Source organism: Sceloporus occidentalis, unplaced genomic scaffold, assembly GCF_023333645.1.
Source record: "Sceloporus occidentalis isolate IW3139 unplaced genomic scaffold, rSceOcc1.0.p SCAF_150, whole genome shotgun sequence".
Taxonomy (NCBI): domain Eukaryota; kingdom Metazoa; phylum Chordata; class Lepidosauria; order Squamata; family Phrynosomatidae; genus Sceloporus; species Sceloporus occidentalis.
The window spans coordinates 604,789-625,524 of NW_028317130.1; the positions used below are offsets into that span (position 1 = coordinate 604,789).

At 42.2% G+C, this 20,736-nt stretch overlaps 2 protein-coding genes across 12 annotated transcripts in view; one reads left to right on the forward strand and one right to left on the reverse strand.

Annotated features, from left to right (window-relative positions):
* LOC149280649 (janus kinase and microtubule-interacting protein 1-like) overlaps positions 1–7,105 on the reverse strand; it is a 66,526-nt gene extending 59,421 nt beyond the window's left edge. For all 7 annotated transcript variants that reach the window (XR_016278136.1, XM_089500212.1, XM_089500207.1 and 4 more), the window contains exons 1-2: positions 7,038–7,105; positions 5,439–5,640 (exon numbers count right to left, since the gene is read on the reverse strand). Coding sequence is in view for 6 of the 7 variants with exons in the window: in XM_089500212.1 (XP_089356338.1) it covers positions 5,439–5,567 (129 nt within the window). In the remaining variant the exon portion in view is untranslated. The remainder of the gene's footprint in view (positions 1–5,438; positions 5,641–7,037) is intronic.
* Positions 7,106–15,929: 8,824 nt separating this feature from the next.
* Positions 15,930–20,736, forward strand: part of LOC149280650 (wolframin-like) — a 31,636-nt gene continuing 26,829 nt past the window's right edge. The window contains exon 1 of one of the 5 annotated variants that reach the window (XM_089500279.1): positions 15,930–16,177. Coding sequence is in view for 4 of the 5 variants with exons in the window: in XM_089500281.1 (XP_089356407.1) it covers positions 20,517–20,526 (10 nt within the window). In the remaining variant the exon portion in view is untranslated. Of the gene's footprint in view, positions 16,178–20,161; positions 20,527–20,736 lie in introns of those variants that run through there. The other 4 variants (XM_089500281.1, XM_089500280.1, XM_089500282.1 and 1 more) reach the window with 4 other exon arrangements.

The window sequence follows — 20,736 nt, forward strand, 5'->3', positions numbered from 1 at the left end:
GGGTTAGGGACCATGCAGTTGCTGCACGGTTCCATAACCCTAGCATGCCATCTGTACCATGCCAAAATTAAAAAGAAGCTCAAGTAAAAACTGCAGAACTACATATTAAAATACCAACTTAATTGTAGCATTAAAACACAAATTAGATTAGAACAGTTTAAAACTCTACCATAATAATAAACAGGAACTGAAGTACAGACACCCCTCCACAGTTGCAGCCTAAGCATTCATGGATTTGATTATTTGTGAATTACTATATTTGCTGCCGGCACTGCCCTATACGCAACCAAAAGAATATGTTCTCTCTAGGCATTTGTAGGGCCTCCAGCACGATTCTATGGCCAACTTCTGGAAATGCCTAGAGAAGCGCTCTCTCAGGTTAAAAAACAACACCAGTGAGGGTATATAATATGCAGTTTTCCCACTTTGATGGGTATCCTGAGCCACAACCTGCACAAAAGTTGAGGACTGACTGACTGTATTAAGGAAACCAGAACATCAATTTTAAACCCCACATTTCTCAACTGACATGCACTTTCTGGTGGCAGCTGCATTTAGCTCCAAAGTCTGCTCCCCTTATTTCAGGCAGATTCAAACAATAGCTGGTTGAAATCTGTTAATCTGAAGTTAAATATAGCAAAAATGTATTTTCAAGTACACATTTGAATATGCTTCCCTCAGTAGAGTTTAAGTTCAGTTTCAGAACTGTGTAAATGTATAAAGGTAAAGGTTTCCCTTTTTGCATGATAGTCTAGTCATGTAGGAGGTGGTGCTTATCTCCGTTACTATGCCGAGAGAGCCAGCGTTGCTGAAGATGACTCTGTGGTCATGTGGCCAGTGTGACTAAACACTGAGGCACACGAAATGCTGTTTCTTTCATACCAAAGCAGTACCTATTTATCTACTTGCACTTTTACATGATAGTTTGGTAGAAGCTGGGACTAGTGATGGCAACTCACTCCTTCAAGATCTCAAACTGCAAACCTGACAAACTTGTGATCATCAGAGCCAGTATCTTAACTGCTAAGCCATCGCATATACAGAAACAGAAATACTGAAACTGTGACCCACATTTTGTTGGATTGTTCCTTGTATGGAGACTCATGTGAAGAGATAATTGCCCATTTATTGCTGTTTCAGTCAGAGTGCTCAGCTGATTATTATGTGAATTTCCTCCAGGAGAACCATTAAAACTGAAATTTCTGAGATTTGCTATTAAAATTAGACTACAATCATGTTCCGAGTTTCAAATTATGCAAATTTATTTTAAAAAAGAATTCAGTAATTTCATTATGCATTTCTTAAATTGTATCAATGTTATCTGTTACAGTACCAGGGAAATATTTTTGAAATATGCCTATTTATATCATTTTTAGTATGCTTTTATGTTGACTATGTTTGTTCTGCAATGGCATTTGGCTTGATGCAAATAAAATTTGATTTGATTTGATGCCACACGGGCTTTATAGGTAATAACCAACACCTTGTACTGTGCTCAGAAGCTAATAGGCAGCCAATATAAAGACTTTAGAATCGGTGTAATGCAGTCAAATTTTGATTTTCCAACAACCAGTCTAACTGCCATGTTTTTGAATTTATTTGTATCCCGCCTCTCCCTTTCTGAGAATCGAGGCAGGTAACAGCAATTCAAATGACAAATTACAAAAACAATAATAAAAACATTTCCCAAACAATTCATCCCTTCAACCTTCCCTCCCTCCCAAAAATATGACAATATAATCAAATCATGTAATCCACACTAACAATTAATTACGATAAGAAAAAACAGAAGTTATAAAAATTAGAGTGAGGTGGCCTTATGAAGGGGAATTTGTTTGGACGGTGTTTGGATGTTCTTCTTGGGGGTTAGTCAGGGAAGGCCAGCCAGAAGAGATCAGTTTTTATCACCTTTTTAAGGCGTCAAGAGATGTGATGTGACGGATCTCCTCCAGCAGGTCATTCCAAATATTTGGAGTAGCAGCTGAAAAGGTCCTCTGGGAAGTTGCCACTAATCTTGCTTTCTTTGGCTGCAACAGATTCTTCCCAGAGGGCATGAGTGTGTGAGAAGGACTGTATGGGAAGAGGCGTTTCCTCAAGTAAGCTGGACCCAAGCCATGTAGGGCTTTATAGGTAATAACCAACACCTTGTACTGTGCTCAGAAGCTAATAGGTAGCCAATATAAAGACTTTAGAAGCGTTGTAATGCAGTCAAATTTTGATTTTCCAACAATCAGTCTAACTGCCATGTTTTGAATCAATTGCAGCTTCCGAATGTAACACAAGGGTTGCCCCATGTAGAGCGTGTTACAGAAATCGAGACGAGAGGTTACCAGAACATGTACAATCGTTTCTAGGTTCAGGTAGGGCCGCAGCTGGCCTATCAGCCGAAGCTGATAACAGGCACTCCTGGCCGTCACGTCTATCTGAGGTGATAGCTGGAGCGACGAATCCAGCAGCACCCCCAAGCTGCGAACACAGTCCTTTAGGGGAAGTGTGACCCCATCCAGGACTGGTGAACGCATCTCCATACCCAGATTAGGGTTACCTATAGCGAGTACCTCCATTTTATTTGGATTCAGCTTAAGTCTATTTTCCTTCATCCAGTCCATTACTGACCTCAGACAGTCATTCAGAGGGGAGATGCCATCCTTGGTCACTGAAGCAGCCCGACCAAGGATGGCATCTCCCCTCTGAATGACTGTCTGAGGTACCAAGTTGCACTGGTAAATTATAGTACCAAAATACAATCTAAATGGCATCCCAGTAAAGGGTAACAGAAATACAGTCAGAATCCTAAACACAATTATTGATTTGTACACAAGGAAAAGGGAACAATTATAACAATCAGGGCAAAAAACAAAAATTGGACCAACAATAGGAATGCTGAATGATCAGCATTGTATGATTAGGTCAATATAAAAAGACACTGGTAGCAATATACTGAAGAACTATGGCTCCATACAGACAGGCCAAAATAAGACTGCTTCGGGCCACTTTGGAGGTATGCTGTTTAAATGTTGAATGTTTCTTAAGAGCCCAGAAGCCACACCAAAGCCATGATTCAGTCCTAAGAACTGGAGCACAGCTTTGGCGCGGCTTCCGAACTCTTAGGACACATGCATCATTTAAACAGCATACCTCCAAAGTGACCCGAAGCAGCTTTATTTTGGCAGTCTGTATGGGGCCTATATTAAAGTGATGAAAGAATGGCAGATTCCTACAAGCAAGGAAGAACCTTTGGTAATGAACCCACAATTTTCGGAAATAGGAGAGACTCTCAAAGCAGTTGGGGGAAAAAATACTAACAATTCACAACATACCAATAAAGCTGCTTCAAGCTATAGAGGTGGAATTCATTCATTTCTAACAACATTTTGCCAAAAAATATGGAAAACAAACCAATGGTCTACAGACTGGAAAATGGATATACATCCCAAATCTCCGAGAAAGGGAACATTAATCATCTATGCAAGTAAAGTGATGCTGAAGATTTTACAACCAAGACTTTTACCATATATGGATTAAAAAATGCCAGACATCAAAGCTGGGCTCAGCAATGCAAACCATCATCAGCTAATGGAGCACAACAAAGAGTATCAGAAGAAAATCAACTTGTGCTTTATAGATTATGCCAAAATTTTCATTGTGTAGATCAGTGATTCCCAGACTTTGGTCCTACAGGTTTTTGGACTTCAACTCCCAGAAAGCCCAGCCACCTTAGCCAACAGCCAGACATTCTGGGAGCCAAAGTCCAAAACACGTGGAGGACTGCACATTGGGAACCACTGGTGTAGATCATAAAAATGATGGATTTCTATAAAAGAGGTGTGTGTGCCACAACATTTGATTGTCCTGCTATACAGTTTATACTTAGCACAATAAGCCATTGTCAGGGCAGAATATGGAGATACAGAATGATTTTCAATGGGCAAGGAGGATGCATTTTACTACTCAGCCATCTATTGGGATGCTTTGTTCCTGGCCATCTGTTGGGGATGCTTTGATTGTGAGTTCCTACATGGCAGAGGTTGGACTGGATGGCCCTTGTGGTCTCTTCCACCTCTATGATTCTACGATTCTATACCCTATGTATTTTACTTAATTTAATTTATATATACTATACAGAAAGTAGGATCAAACTAGTTAAATATTTTCTGTCCCTTTGACTTACTTATCAATCAAAAAATCAGAAAACTAGCAGTGCAATCCTAACTCAAAGACAGACCAGCTGGAGAGGGTTAGATGAGGTGTAAGGCACTTACAGTGGCTTAACTAGCCCTTAACCGGCTGAACTCCCATTATGCTGCCATAACTCCCTTGTGCCAGCTGATCCCATGGATCAGTCAGTTCAGAAATCAGCCAAAAAAGGGTGGAGCAGGGTAAGAGATGAATTAACGCTACATTCAAACCTGCTTGAGCCCAGAGACATGGGCCCTATAGGTTACTGCCAACCCATGGAAACCATTGGGAGCTCCTCCACAATAAAATTCTGAGTCCCAGTCTGTTGGCCAGAGCCACACCTATCCTGGAAGGACTGAGGTTTGGATTTAGCACAGTTTCAGCTGTCTTAATGTTGCCTCACCCAGTTGTTGGCCCTCTTGCTGAGTTAGAATTGCACTATTAAGGCTTGGGAGAGCAGCTATCCTTGCTTTGTAAAGTGACCATTTAAATTACTCTGTTATTTAATCCTTAATTTACTTCACAGAGAACATAATCAAATGTATGGTGAAATTCCTTTTCATAATACAAAACTGTATTATGAAACTGGTTATGGACGTACAATATACAACTGTAATTAGTTGTGGAAGTACAACATATAAAGCCCTATATGGGGTCCAGGCTATTTGGCAGGCCGTATCTCCCTGTATGAACCATCCTGGACACCGAGATCTTCTGGAGAGGCCCTTCTCTCTGTTCCACCACCATCACAAGCACAGTTGGTGGGGACACGAGAGAGAGCTTTTTTATGGCTGCCCCTAGACTGTGGAACTCCATTCCCAAGGAGACCAGAATGGCTCCCTCCTTGTTGGCCTTCTGCTGGCAGGTTAAGACAGGCTTTTAAAACGGGATGTTTGTAAAGGACTGGCTTACAATGTTGTTTCATTTTAAAGTGTTTGAAACAGTTTTATCTTTTAAAAATGTATTTTATTCTTGTAATAGCTATCTATTTTAATATTGTAATAATTCAATTCCTTTTTAAGGCACCTCTTTTCTGTTTTTAATTGCATTATTCTTTTAATATTGTTGAGCCACTCTGAGTCCCAGTTCTGGGAAAAGAGCAGGATACAAATAATAATAATAATAATAATAATAATAATAATAATAATAAACAAATATGATAAATGGTTCTTTCTTTAAGTCCCACTGAATCTTAATCATATCAATGATCTAGTCACCATTCAACTCAACCTACTCTGTCTAGCCTTAAGTTTACACACCTTGACTTTTTCCTGCTGATATTCAGTCTGGATGTTGTTAAATTTAATCCGCAGTTCTTCATGAGACGCTTGGATAGCTTCAGCCTCCATGTCAGCCTTCTCTACCTTTGTGCGACTCTTCTTAGACATAGTGTAAATGATATATACTCACATGTATGTTATAGCAATTGCCAAACAGTTCTGCCCATTAAAATGGCAAGTGCTAAAGGAAACACAAAACAAAAATTAATGTAAATTAGTTGACAAGAAGAAAGTATCAGATGAATATAATGGACATGCCCAGCTAAAGTTGATCTGTTTGTAATATGATATTCCTTTGGGAAAACTGTAGTAACTCTTCATTTCAGCATCCTAATTTAAGTGGGAAAGGACATTTTTGTGTTCAACAGCTGGGAGTTAGAAACCTTTACTGATCTATTAACAGACCCTTACTTATGTTCTGTTCACTCATAATTCAGTGGGCAACTGCCAGGATACACTGGGCTCAGTGTGTCACAGTCAGATGGCTATACCTTCCCCCCACTGTATGCCCATCTCATGTGAGAGCATGAAGTGACTGTTACCTTGAAATGACCTGATAAAAGAAACTGTGTTGTATATGGTACCTTGATATAACGAATTGTGCATGGTGATATGAGAAGGACCCCAAAAATTAAGTGTTGATTTTTTTCATAGTTCAGTTTGCACAGAAGTTGAGATAGATAGATAGATAGATTATAAGATACAGTCTGTCATGTTTTTGAGGAAAATTACTAAAGGGAGAAAAATTTTATTTGGAAGGAAAACATGCCTAAATCCAATTATTAGAGTAACTAGAGTAGACCCATTGAAGCAATAAAACTTGCATAAATTTTGACTTATCAAGTTCCTATAGATTTAATGGGTTTACTCTAGTTGGCACTAACGTAGATATGGGCTTCAATTTTTAAGATTAAATTTTACATTAAACAAATAGTTAATGAGTTTTAAAAATACATATTTTTAAAAATAGCTTGTTTAATTGTTTAATTAAAATTATTTAATTTAATTGTTTAATTATCAGTGAAAGGAAGACAAACCCACCTGCTAGTGCACCTGTAACTTCCCACTCCATTGAGAGACATGCAACAGTATAGTTTTATTCGTTTTTAACCCACCCGTTGTAAACAATAGCAAATTTTATATTTATAAATCTCTGTATAGTGGGTATAAAAGAAACAAACAAGCCTCAGTGTAGTAGGATAAAGCACAACCCTAGTATCAAGACTGATCATATCAAAAGCTTGTAAAAAAATCTAATGTCGATCAACGTAGACTTGTGTTTGCTTTCCCCCCCTCCTGGATATTTGCAACAGCTCACTCTAGCAAGACTCTCAAGAAAACTCCAACATGGTTCTGTTCAAGGACTAGGGTTGGAGCATATAACCACAGGCAAAGACAGTTGCTTTACCATTAACACTGAAAGCCAAACTTAGAGTGTGAGACAAATACATTGTAGCATTTTCTTTTTAAAAATTCTCTTAAATCCAATTTCTAGTTCCACCTATTATAGACCACTGAATCAATTGCTGGATGTTAGGTCAAAAAATTCTATAAACCCTGCAGCTATGATGGGCTTACCTTCGTTGGATTAGAAACAGGATTTAACCCATTAAGTCCCAAAGAGAGCAAAAATGTTGCAGTGGAACTCAGTTTACAGCAGGTTTCAAGAGAAGCAAACTGTCCTCCTTCCATACCAAGAAGCTTAGCATATACTTAACATCTAAAAATAGACAGGATATAGAGACTGCAAACAGAAAATGACAAATCCACTACCTGTAGAGCAAATACCACCTCTTATTCTGCCCCAGCTAATCAACATCACCCCTACTTCATCTAAGGTCAGTGAGCTTTCCTTAGTGCCACCTTACAATGTTAATGTGTACATTCAGTGCACGTACTCAAGAACAGTAATTTTAAAGGAGTGTCAGTGTTCATATTTAGAGTGCCAGCATGATGTAGTGGTTTGGGTATTGGACCAGGAATCCAGGAAACCAGCCATGCAAGCCCATTGATTGACCTTGGGTAAGTCATACTCTCTCAGCTCAGAGGAAGGCAAAGGCAAACTCCCTCTGAACAAATCTCGCCAAGAAAACCCCATGGTAGGGTCACCTTAGGATTGCCATATGTAAAAAATGGCTTGAAGGCACATAGAAACAGTGTTCATATGCCAACATATTTGCATATGTTGCCACATACTGTGTGAAATGTCCACAGATTCAGTTTTCAAATAATTAAGAATAAATAATGTGACCATTGTTCGAAAATGCTGTCTCCTCCTAGCCATTCAGCTTTTCCTTCTTCTCTCAGGAGAAACACTAAGCAAGGGCTCTCTCCTCCTGATTTCATCATGCTCTACCTGCTTATGATGCTTATATCTTTGGGTTCTTGCCTTGAGGTTCTTGTGTCTTCAGCAGGAAGTACTGGCCTGACTCAACCAGAGAGTGACTGAGGAGGAGCCACCATCATTACCTGTTTGCTCACCCTCTCTCAGTGGAAGCCTGTGGAGGACTGGGCTACTTGGACCCAATCTTTGGCACAGTCACTTGGGGGGAATGGGGGTCAATCACCAATCGTCCATGCCACGTGGCAATCCTCAGCTCTGGCCAGTGGGCATCCTCTCCAGTGGGTCAAGGGGGACATAAAAGAGTGCCTTCTTTTGCCCATGTCTTTCCTGCTCTCACCAGAAGTGGCAGATCTTATAGAAGGTGGCGCTAACCCTGGTGGGGGTCCTCCCTCTTTCACTGCCCTCTTCCAACATTGGCAGGAGGAAAGAAAGAGGGAGGGCTATTTATTGTTTACTTGCCTCTCCTTAACAATCAGCTGCTTTCCCTTTTAGACAAAAGTGTTATGAACCCTTTCCCAACAGCATGTTTAACTGTCATGTTTAAGGCCCGTGACCTCACTGGAATGTATGGCTGTGGCTGCTTTTAAGTGAAAATCAAAATGTCACACTATGGCTGCATCCGCACTGCAGAAATAATCCGGTTTGAGACCATTTTAACTGCCATGGCTCAAGGCTATGGAATGCTGGGGACTGTAGTTTGTTGTGGCACCAGAGCAAAGATGGTTTCCCAGAATTCCACAGCACTGAGCTGTGGCAGTTAAAGCAGTGTCAAACCAGATTATTCTTACAGTGTGGTTGCAGCCTGTGTATGGTTTGCCCCTTAGGAACCATTCACAGGATCAAGCAAGCAAGAAACCTGAAGTCTGAGCACAAACTCCTACCTTTTCCCATTCTAATACGGAAGCTCCTTCTCTATACAGTATAGGGAATACCCAAGCCCCACAGATGTAATGCTAAAGAGGGTGAGGAAGAGCCACCAGCCAAGTAAAAAGAGACTGGATGGTTATCTGTTGGGAGTGCTTTGGTTGTGAGTTCCTGCATGACAGCAGGTTGGACTGGATGGCCCTTGGGGTCTCTTCCAACTCTATGATTTTATATCTCGTCTTTCCCTACCATCAGAGGTACCTCACAAAGTAAAGGTAAAAAGTAAAACCACCATGGCACTTCCTTTCTGTGAAGGTGGAACTGTGTGAGGCCAGAACAGGGTGACCAAGTGTTATAAATGCACTACAAAATGTAGGGAGAGTCACAGTCCTTGTCACTGTGTGTGATGGAGTGAGGTGGAGTCCCCTTCTTTGGAGGTTTTTAAGAGGCTGGATGACCATCTACCAGGGGTGTTTTGATCATGAGTTCCTGCATGGCAAGGGGTTGGACTGGATGGCCTTTGGGGATCTCTTCCAACTCTGTGATTCTATTATTCTAAGTGAGTCCCTGGGAAATGCCATTCCACCAAATGATACACAGCAAGTCTCCTTTGGAGGTTTTTAAACAGAGGCTGGATGGCCATCTGTTGGGGATGCTTTGTGAGTTCCTGCATGGGAGATGGGGGGTTGGACTGTATGGCCCTTGAGGTGTCTTCCAGCTCTATGAATCCGATTCTAAGGCAACCCTGAGAGGACTTCTTTAACAAGAAGCCACATGGCAAGAGGGCCTTTCATATTGCCCTAGCTGTCTGAAAGGATGAGTGTGACTGTGTGCCTACAAGTCTCCCATGGGCCTATGAAGATCCCACAAATCTAACAGGGTCCTCTGGTATAAAAGGCCTGGACTTGGAGGACCTGAATAAGGCGGACTCCCCACCATTTCCAGGGGCTAAATCTGACTGGAGCTGAGGAGAGGCACTGGGCAGCCTATTTATCCTGACTATTTATTGGGACGAACTAAAACAAATGACTTGCTCATAGGGAATGACTGGAGAATATTTACACATAGGGAATCATTGGAGAGTACTTGCCCTGATAGGGAATCATTAGTGAATACTTCCCATGGCATAGAGAAGCATTGAATAGTGAATACTTCCCATGGCATAGAGAAGTGTTCTCCAATGATTCCCTATGGGTAAGTGGTCTCCAATGATGCCCTATGTAGGAATATTTATAGGGAATCTTTGGAGAACACTTGCCCATAGAGAATCATTGGGGAATACTTGCCCATAGGAAATCATTGGAGAACACTTGCCCATAGGGAATCATTGGAGAATACTTGCCCATAGGGAATCATTGGGGAATACTTGCCCATAGGAAATCATTGGAGAACACTTGCCCATAGGGAATCATTGGAGAATACTTGCCCATAGGGAATCATTGGAGAATACTTGCCCATAGGGAATCATTGGAGAATACTTGCCCATAGGAAATCATTGGAGAACACTTGCCCATAGGGAATCATTGGAGAATACTTGCCCATAGGGAATCATTGGGGAATACTTGCCCATAGGGAATCATTGGGGAATACTTGCCCATAGGGAATCATTGGGGAATACTTGCCCATAGGGAATCATTGGAGAATACTTGCCCATAGGAAATCATTGGAGAACACTTGCCCATAGGGAATCATTGGGGGAAACTTGCCCATAGGAAATCATTGGAGAACACTTTCCATATAGAATCACTGGGGAATATTTGCCCACAGGGAATCATTGGAGAATACTTGCCCATAGGGAATCATTGGAGAATACTTGCCCATAGGGAATCATTGGAGAATACTTGCCCATAGGGAATCATTGGAGAACACTTGCCCATAGGGAATCATTGGAGAATACTTGCCCATAGGGAATCATTGGAGAATACTTGCCCATAGGGAATCATTGGAGAATACTTGCCCATAGGAAATCATTGGAGAACACTTGCCCATAGGGAATCATTGGGGGAAACTTGCCCATAGGAAATCATTGGAGAACACTTTCCATATAGAATCACTGGGGAATATTTGCCCACAGGGAATCATTGGAGAATACTTGCCCATAGGAAATCACTGCAGAATACTTTCCCATCAGGAATAATTGGAGAACACTAGCCCATAGTGAAACCATACTTGTTCATAGAGAATCATTGAGGAATACTTGCTATGGGCAAGTATTTTCCTATGATTCTCTATGGGCAAACGCTGTCACTTGTTTTAGTACGAACCTCTGATTTATTCATTCATTTACTTGATTGTAATGCCGCCTTTCTCCCAAAAAGGGACTCAAGGCGGCTCACAAGATAAAAACACTTACAATTAAAAAAATAATAATGAAAATAACCTACATTGAAAACATACAAAAGTTTTTTCTTTCTTTAAAGAAAACCAAAACATTATACAAAAGCATGATTCCGGGGTGAAACACTCTCAGCTGAAGCACACTCCAGAAGGGTGGCCTGGTCTGTTCCCAACTCACCGCCCTCCCCAGCGCCCCAGAAGAGCAGGATTCGCACCCAGGGCTCCCTCCTCCAACTTACCTGGGGCTCTGCGCTGCTTCCTTCTTCTGGCTGGGAGCAGAGCAGCAGCCTCTCAGAGAACCCGCAGAGCCCTCCCGATGGGCAGGAGGCCCAGCCAATGGCCAAGAAGGAGCCCGCCCTCCTGCTTCGTCCCCTGCCCCTTCAGGGCGGGAGAGAGCTTGGCTGGAGCGCCCCCTGGTGGTTGGGGCAGCCAGGCTAGAGCTAGCTATTTATCTTATTGAGGATGGAGCAAGCTTTTTTCCTGCTGCTCCAGAGAATAGGACATGGAACAATGGATGCATGCAAGCTACAGGAAAAGAGATTCCATCTCAGCATTAGGAAGAACTTCCTGACAGTAAGGGCTGTTCGACAGTGGAACACACTTCCTCAGACTCACAGGAATGGAGACATGCTGGGTTGCAAGAGAACAGTCCTTGTTGAGAATGCAAATGGATTTTAAATTTCCTGGACTTTGAAAATCTCCCAGTTGCCACATGGCCAGAAGGGAAGGGAGATTTTCAAAGTCCAGGAAATTTAAAATCCATTTGCATTCTCAACAGGGACCCCTCTGTTGCACTCCAATGTGTCTCCATTCCAGTGAGGTAACAGACTTGTTTGTAGGCAGAGGACAATGGATTCTTCAGAAAGTCTTAATGTTTTTGCATCAGGTACATTTTGGTGATGGAGAGGTAAAACATGCCAATCCAGTCCAAATTTGTTGTTTTACTTTGGTTGAAGGTCCCAATCCACTGGCTCACTTTTCAGGGTTCCCCTGTTGCAGCTACAATGTGGTATCTCACAATCCAGAAAAGATGCAGGGGGAGCTGGGTTGGCCATTTAGTAAATTCAAACAAAAATACCCACCAAACAGTGATACCTTTATTGGCCAACTGAAATGCACAGAGGACAATGAATTCCTCAAGAAGTTTCCATGTTTTCAAAGGTTCTTTCATCTTGAGGCCAGTTCCGTCATTAGTCACAGATGACGATAAAAATAGGTAAGGACGTTTATATATATAGAAGTATAATCTTAAAGTTTGTAAGATTATAAACGACACAAAAGGCGAAAGGAAGGGTGGTGGGGAAGGGTGTATGTGCCTTCCAGTCGCCTGTTGATTTATGGTGATGGGATGAATTTCATAAAGTTTTGTTGGGCAAGGAATTCTCAGAAGTGGTTAAATGTAAAGGTATAAAATTGAGCACGAAAGTTGGTTGTGAGAGCTGGACAGTGAGGAAAGCAGAACTGCTGTTCTGGTAAATGTTTGATCCAAAATATGAGAACTCTTTTACTATTTCTGTGTGCTTATTGTCTAGATTGAACTTGTGAAGATCCTCTGTGGTCACTATTTTTGTTTTCTTTACGTTCAGCAGTAAGCCTGCCTTTGCACTTTCTTTTTTGACTTCCCTTAGCAATTTTTCCAAGTCTGTGATGTTTTCCCCTAGTCATATTGGGTCATCCCCATGTCTGAGATTGTTGGTGTTGATTGAGGAAGCTCCTACCTTACTCCTCCTCTTGTTCTGAACCTGTTTTCCTTACAACATGTTCTGCTTTCAAGTTGAGCACATAGGGTGATCATATGTGCCCTTGCCTGATCCCTCTGCCAAACAGGAATCTTTCTGTTCCTCCATATTGTGTCCTGTCAGAAGCCACTGCTCCTAAACATCCTCAGGACATGGTAAGGCCCAGTGGCATCACTAGGGCCCACACCAGGTGACACCGTAAGAGGTGTGTGACACCACTGCTCCTCAAACACCTATCCTTTGGCAGAAACAGGATGCAGCATTCACCTGCTTCCCTTTAAAATGGATTAAGAGATGATGGGAGTAGAAAGGACAAAGGAGAGGCCACAGAATTTTTTTCAATTATTATTTCAAAATTTCAATTTTTAAAAAAATAAGAAAAGTTTATTCTTTTAAAATTTTATTTAAAAACATCACATTTTAATCAAACCTTCACTATGTATATGTAAATACAGAAAACATTCAGAGGTAGCTGGGTTGGCCATTTAATAAATACAAACAAAAATCCATCAGTGATACCTTTATTGGCCAACCGAAATGCACAATATACTTGTTGCAAGCTGAGAGAAATGGATTTGAATCAAACACATAAGATTTAAAAAGAGTTAGAAACACATGAATAGAGTAGAAATCGTGTTAGACTATATAAATGTATACTATAATTAAATTACATATATAGATAATATGAAACTACATATATACATGTATATTATTGTAATCAATATATCTATTCTAATAGGATTGAGTAAAGCTCAGCTGAGACCCTTTAACTGAAAGGGAATTTTATAAAAATATATGTTAGTAAAAGAAAGAGTTTTTAGATAAGTTTTTTATAACACTGTTATTTATTAAATATTAAATATATTATTTTATAGGAATAAAGGGGGGTTATATTGTTGATAATAAATAAGATACACTTATAAAATATGCTGGACTTAGTTATTTTAAATAGTATTTTTGTCTCTGTTAAGAGTATCAAAATGGCTAAGTGTTCTATTTAATAAACAAACAAACAAACAAACAAACAAATAAGACTGCACCTGGAAGTCAAGGACAACTTTGCAAAGAAGGAGGCAAAACAGTTTTTGGAGCCAACTGATAAGAGAGCCCCATCCTCATTAAATGCCAAGAACACTATTTTTTTGGTGGGGTTACTAAAAGTCAAGAGAGATCCCCTTTTGAGCATGCGTAATGGGGGGTGATCAATATTAGAACACACCTATGAATCTATAATGGCTAATTTAAATGGTCATGAGACGTATGATGAGATATGTTATGGGTGGAGTTTTTACATACTTAAAAAGGTGGTCTTAAAATTGATCACATGTCTAGATCTGGCCAATAAAAAAATGAGATAGAAATATTGTAACAGAAAATGTGTTATAAATACTGTGTGAAACCTCAGACGGTGTGCCTCTTGCCTGAGACACCCTTCTTGCAAGATTGTAACTAATAAACTGGAAAATGCTGCTTCACTTCTTTTGTCCTGATTCATTTGATTTGGTACTTTGGTACTTAGAAAAATGTGTATCTCACACAGGCTTTCGAAGCTCCATGGGCTTCTTCATCAGGCAAGATGTTACACTAAAATCTCCCCCCTCCTGTTTGGTTTCTAATATCTTTCCTGATGAAGAAGCCCATGGAGCTTCAAAAGCTTACAAGTATATTGTGCATTTTGGTTGGCCAATAAAGGTGTCACTGATGGATATATGTAAAAATGTTTAGCTTCTCCGTATATTGTCATTCAAAGGTATAATTCTAACTTTGCTAGTTGTTTATGTCACAACTGTGAGTGTGACATTCAGTGGCAGATGGGAATTATTGATTTACAAGGAACATTAGTGCAAAAAAAGGGATTCTGTGTGGTTTGAAATGGGAGGGAGGTGGTCAATGGTATGTGTGTGTGTTCCATGAGTTCCCACACTGGGTGACACCAACCCTAGTAGTGCCACTGCATACAAGTTGAACATGTGAGCTAGTATGTCCCCTTGCCTGACCCAGTGGCATCACTAGGGGGATGTGGACAGCTCCAGATGACACCCTGGTGCGGGGGTGACACCACTGCTCCTCAAACACCAACTTTTTGGCAGCAATGGTTTGTGCCATTCATCTGCTTCCCTTTAAAAGGCTTTAAAAGATAGTAGGAGTGGGGTGAAACTCAGTCGGAGGGGAAAGGAGAGGCTTATAACTTCAAATTTTAACAAAAATATTTTTTTATTATTTTTTTAAAAAATTTAAAAATTGTTGACTGTTTTTTTAAAAATATTCTTTTCAAATGTTCTTTAAAAAAAAAAAGAATCCCATTTTAACCCAATCTTCACTATGTGCATGTAAAATACATTTAGGCTGTGTGTATGATATTGTAATCTGAAGGTATAATTTTAATTTTGCTGGTTGTTTATGTCACAACTATTAGCATTACATATTCAATAATATACAGGAATTACGATTTATGAGTAACATTAATGCAAAAAAAGCATTGCTAAGGATTCTGTTTGGTGTGAAATGTGAGGATCACAGAATCCTAGAGTTGGAAGAGACCTCAAGGACCATCCAGTCCAACCCCATTCTGCCATGCAGGAACTCTCAATCAAAGCATCCCCGACAGATGGCCATCTAGCCTCTGTTTAAAGACCTCCAAGGAGGGAGACTCCACCACACTCTTCAAGGAAGTGTGTTCCACTGTGGAACAGCCCTTACTGTCAGGAAGTTCCTCCTAATGTTGAGGTGGAACCTCTTTTCCTGGAGCTTGCATCCATTGTTCCGGGTCCTGTTCTCTGGATCAGCAGAAAACAAGCTTGCTCCCTTCTCAATATGACACCCCTTCAAGTATCTAAACAGGGCTATCACATCAAGGAGGCCAATGGGGCGTGTCTGTGTAACACCATGGGTTCCCACACTGTATGAGGCCAATCCTAGGCCTGACCCATTCTGGGGACCCTTCTCTCCCTCCCTTTCTTGTCCTAGGCCCTCAGGAGGGGGTCTGCCTAGGGACGGCCCCTTCCCTTCTGGGGGAGGCCATGAGGCGAGGCCTGTCCTCTGCCTGCTCTCCCCCTGGGCCCTCTCTTATCCAGGAGGGAGGCTGGGCTGGTGGGGCGGGGACGTTGAGGCCTTTCCTCGGGGGACAGGCGGGGCAGGAAGCAGCTGGCCCTGGACTCCTCCTTCCCAGGCGCCCGCGGAGCCAGGCCTCGGTCGTGGAAGCTTTGCCTCGGAGGCTTCGCCCCTCTCCTACTCCTTCCTTCTCAGGGCGAACCAAGAGGGGGAGGCCTCTTCCTGAGCCTCCCTAAGCCCTTCCCCCCTTCTCGGGTCCCTCTGAGGCGCCCCAGCCCCATCCCGGACCGAGGTCCCGAAGAGTGGAGCCTCCCTCCCTCCCTCCCTCAGAGCCGCCTCCGGAGAGGGGACTCAGCAGAGGGAGACTTCCAGGGCAGCAGCAGGTAGACGGCCCCTGATCAGCTTCCAGGAAATGTCCACAAGGCTCCAGAATGGGACAGACTAAAACAAATGACAGGATTTGCCCAGAGAGAAGAAGCCATACTTGCCCACAGAGAACCACTGCAGAATACTTGCCCATAGGGAAACATGGAATACTTGCCCAATCTTTACCTATCGGCATGTTTTCTCCAATGACTCCCTATGGGCAAGTATAGTTTTTTTATGGGCAAGTATTCTCTGTTGATTCTCTATAGGTGAGTATTCCCCAATGATTCTCTGTGGGCAAGTAATCCCCTATGTTTCCCTATGGGCAAGTATTCCCCCATGTTTCCCTATGGGCAAGTATTCCCCCATGTTTCCCTATGGGCAAGTATTCCCCCATGTTTCCCTATGGGCAAGTATTCCCCCATGTTTCCCTATGGGCAAGTATTCCCCCATGTTTCCCTATGGGCAAGTATTCCCCCATGTTTCCCTATGGGCAGGTATTCCCCTGTGTTTCCCTATGGGCAAGTATTCCCCCATGTTTCCCTATGGGCAAGTATTCCCCCATGTTTCCCTACGGGCAAGTATTCCCCCATGTTTCCCTATGGGCAAGTATTCCCCCATGTTTCCCTATGGGCAAGTATTCCCCCATGTTTCCCTATGGGCAAGTATTCCCCCATGTTTCCCTATGGGCAAGTATTCCCCCATGTTTCCCTACGGGCAAGTATTCCCCCATGTTTCCCTATGGGCAAGTATTCCCCCATGTTTCCCTATGGGCAAGTATTCCCCCATGTTTCCCTATGGGCAGGTATTCCCCTATGTTTCCCTATGGGCAAGTATTCCCCCATGTTTCCCTATGGGCAAGTATTCCCCCATGTTTCCCTATGGGCAAGTATTCCCCCATGTTTCCCTATGGGCAAGTATTCCCCCATGTTTCCCTACGGGCAAGTATTCCCCCATGTTTCCCTATGGGCAAGTATTCCCCCATGTTTCCCTATGGGCAAGTATTCCCCCATGTTTCCCTATGGGCAAGTATTCCCCCATGTTTCCCTATGGGCAAGTATTCCCCCATGTTTCCCTATGGGCAAGTATTCCCCCATGTTTCCCTATGGGCAAGTATTCCCCCATGTTTCCCTATGGGCAAGTATTCCCCCATGTTTCCCTACGGGCAAGTATTCCCCCATGTTTCCCTATGGGCAAGTATTCCCCCATGTTTCCCTATGGGCAAGTATTCCCCCATGTTTCCCTATGGGCAGGTATTCCCCTATGTTTCCCTATGGGCAAGTATTCCCCCATGTTTCCCTATGGGCAAGTATTCCCCCATGTTTCCCTATGGGCAAGTATTCCCCCATGTTTCCCTATGGGCAAGTATTCCCCCATGTTTCCCTATGGGCAAGTATTCCCCCATGTTTCCCTATGGGCAGGTATTCCCCTATGTTTCCCTATGGGCAAGTATTCCCCCATGTTTCCCTATGGGCAAGTATTCCCCCATGTTTCCCTATGGGCAAGTATTCCCCCATGTTTCCCTACGGGCAAGTATTCCCCCATGTTTCCCTATGGGCAAGTATTCCCCCATGTTTCCCTATGGGCAAGTATTCCCCCATGTTTCCCTATGGGCAGGTATTCCCCTATGTTTCCCTATGGGCAAGTATTCCCCCATGTTTCCCTATGGGCAAGTATTCCCCCATGTTTCCCTATGGGCAAGTATTCCCCCATGTTTCCCTATGGGCAAGTATTCCCCCATGTTTCCCTATGGGCAAGTATTCCCCCATGTTTCCCTATGGGCAGGTATTCCCCTATGTTTCCCTATGGGCAAGTATTCCCCCATGTTTCCCTATGGGCAAGTATTCCCCCATGTTTCCCTATGGGCAGGTATTCCCCTATGTTTCCCTATGGGCAAGTATTCCCCCATGTTTCCCTACGGGCAAGTATTCCCCCATGTTTCCCTATGGGCAAGTATTCCCCCATGTTTCCCTATGGGCAAGTATTCCCCCATGTTTCCCTATGGGCAGGTATTCCCCTATGTTTCCCTATGGGCATGTATTCCCCCATGTTTCCCTATGGGCAGGTATTCCCCTATGTTTCCCTATGGGCAAGTATTCCCCCATGCACAAGTATGGTTTTCCTATGGGCATGCATTGTCATTTGTTTTAGGATGTCCACTCCAGAACAGTCCCAAGCTTGGTTTGTACAACCCCAAGGAGCATATGGACGGACTCTTGTTCCCAAATATCTACCTATAGCTTTAGCCAACTGCCTTTGCTTTTGGATGCTGGTTGAGCTGACTTGACTCACTTCAGAGATGGTAACCTCCACCATTTTCCTTTTTGTCTCATGCCTTAAAATCTGTGGCCTGTTACAGACTGCCAAAATAAAGCTGCTTCGGGTCTCTTTGGAGGCATGCTATTGAAATGATGCGTGGGTCCTAAGAGTCCGAAGGTTGCGTCAAAGCCACACTCCATTGCTAAGCACTGAAGTGCAGCTTTGGTGCAGCTTCCGCATTCTTAGGACCCATGCATCATTTAAACAGCATGCCTCCAAAGAGACCCGAAGCAGCTTTATTTTGGCAGTCTGTAACAGGCCAAAGTGAGGAAAAAGGCTTCTTATGTTATTTTGAACCTATTCTTCTGAAAGCTTTGTTGCTTTCAAACTTTTCCACACTTCCACCTTTTATTTGCAACCTTGCCACATCTTGCCAAGAAAATCCTGTGGTAGGATTTAGAGGCACTGTGTGTCGGAAAAGGCACACAACAACAACAACAACTGCAACTCCTGTTGATATCTGGTCTCATTTTTAGTTCAGGATACTATTACAGCAGCTGCACTTGCCCTGGAGGCAGAAGTCAAAAAGTTTCCAGTGGGAGATTTTCTGTACTTAATGCTGGTAGTCAGGAATCTTTGTGTATGTTGTATTAAAATCAAGCTCTAAACAAAAAAAAAAATGTGGGCAACCTATGTCTTCAGTTCCAGTATAGAAACATCTTCAATAGTATTTGAAAATTCTATATTATAGTCACTATATTGAAAGTTGTATAAGTGTTTTCTATATTTGCGTAAATGTTTGGTATAGGCAAATTCATTATAGGCAGCCCTACTTTTGAGGGTGCCTATAATGAAGAAGGAACTGGCAGACAAACAGATGAGTGTGCTTCTGAAACAGCTGACTTAAATATTTGCCTTTCTGTCTGTAGAATCAGATAAACAATTGTAATTCCCTCTAATAGCAAACATAATGCAGTTCTGTGTTATCAGGGCTAGACAGTTTTGATAAATAAAGAGGATCATATGGTGCTTTGCCCTTACATCATAGTTAGTGAAGGCTGAGCATGCTCAGTGATATCTGGAGCCCACAAAATGTTAAACCAAAACATTGAGGCGTGCATGGGGGGCATAGAGAGAGAACTGATCTATATGTGCCTTATACAGCTTTTATTTGTTGTTGTTGTTTGTTCATTATTGTTATTGTGTGCCTTCAAGTTCTTTCTGACTTATGACGACCCTAAGGCGATCCTATAATGGGGTTTTCTTGGCAAGATTTGTTCAAAGAGGGTTTGCCATTGCCTTCCCCTGAAGCTGAGAGAGAGTGACTTGCCAGGGTTACCCAGTGGGTTTCACATCCATGCGGGGAATCGAACCCTGAATTCCAGAATCATAATCCAGCACTCAAACTACTACTATTAATTAATAACTTACTGTGAAACAAAATAACTTTCATGCAGCTCTAATAAAATATTTTGCCTTTTAACTCTGGCCCAAAACACACTGCAGAAATAATCCAATTTGAGACTGCTTTTGGCTCAGTGCTGAGGAATTCTGGGAACTGTAGTTTCTTGTAAGCCTGAGGGCAGGGAACCGTCTATTATCCCCTGTGTTTTAAGCCACCCAGATTCCCAGTGATTGGGCAGCATATAAATAAATCTTCTTCTTCTTCTTCTTCTTATTATTATTATTATTATTGTAGCACCAGAGCTCTCTGACAGAAAAGGCTAAACGTCTCACAAAACTACAGTTCCCAGAATTCCCTAGCATTGAGTCAGTTAAAGCAGTGTCAAACTGGATTATTTTTGCAGTGTGTTTTGGCCTTCTGTTAGCTAAGGTTTCTATAAGTGGCTCATTTGAGTACCATAGGTCTTTTCCTGTGCTTTTTATCTGGAAGCACTAGAGTCAGACAAAACTCAAAAGCAAAAGAGGCAATAGTTTTCAAAATGCAGTTGTGCTAAGTGAACATCACACCAGTTCTTGAAAGATTATTGGTATCCTGACTTCTTGGAATAGAATGTCTGACAAACAGACAGCAAGATGACACCTGCCAGTTTTTATTGAACCTATCAGTTGGCTGGTATTGCAATCCGATTTATAATGTGGATGGGTATGTAAGTGGAGGGTGCTGTCTCTTTTTGCATGCATATAAGGATGTTGTGGGGAAGAATCTGCTTGTGTGAGGCATAAGACTATTCTCCTGCTTCTTGATAGTACTGGCAATCAAGATTATACAAAAGTGACGAGCCTATTACTAAGTAACATGTGTGAACCTGCATGTGGGTGAGCCATTTTAGATTGTGTAAATCTGGATCATTTT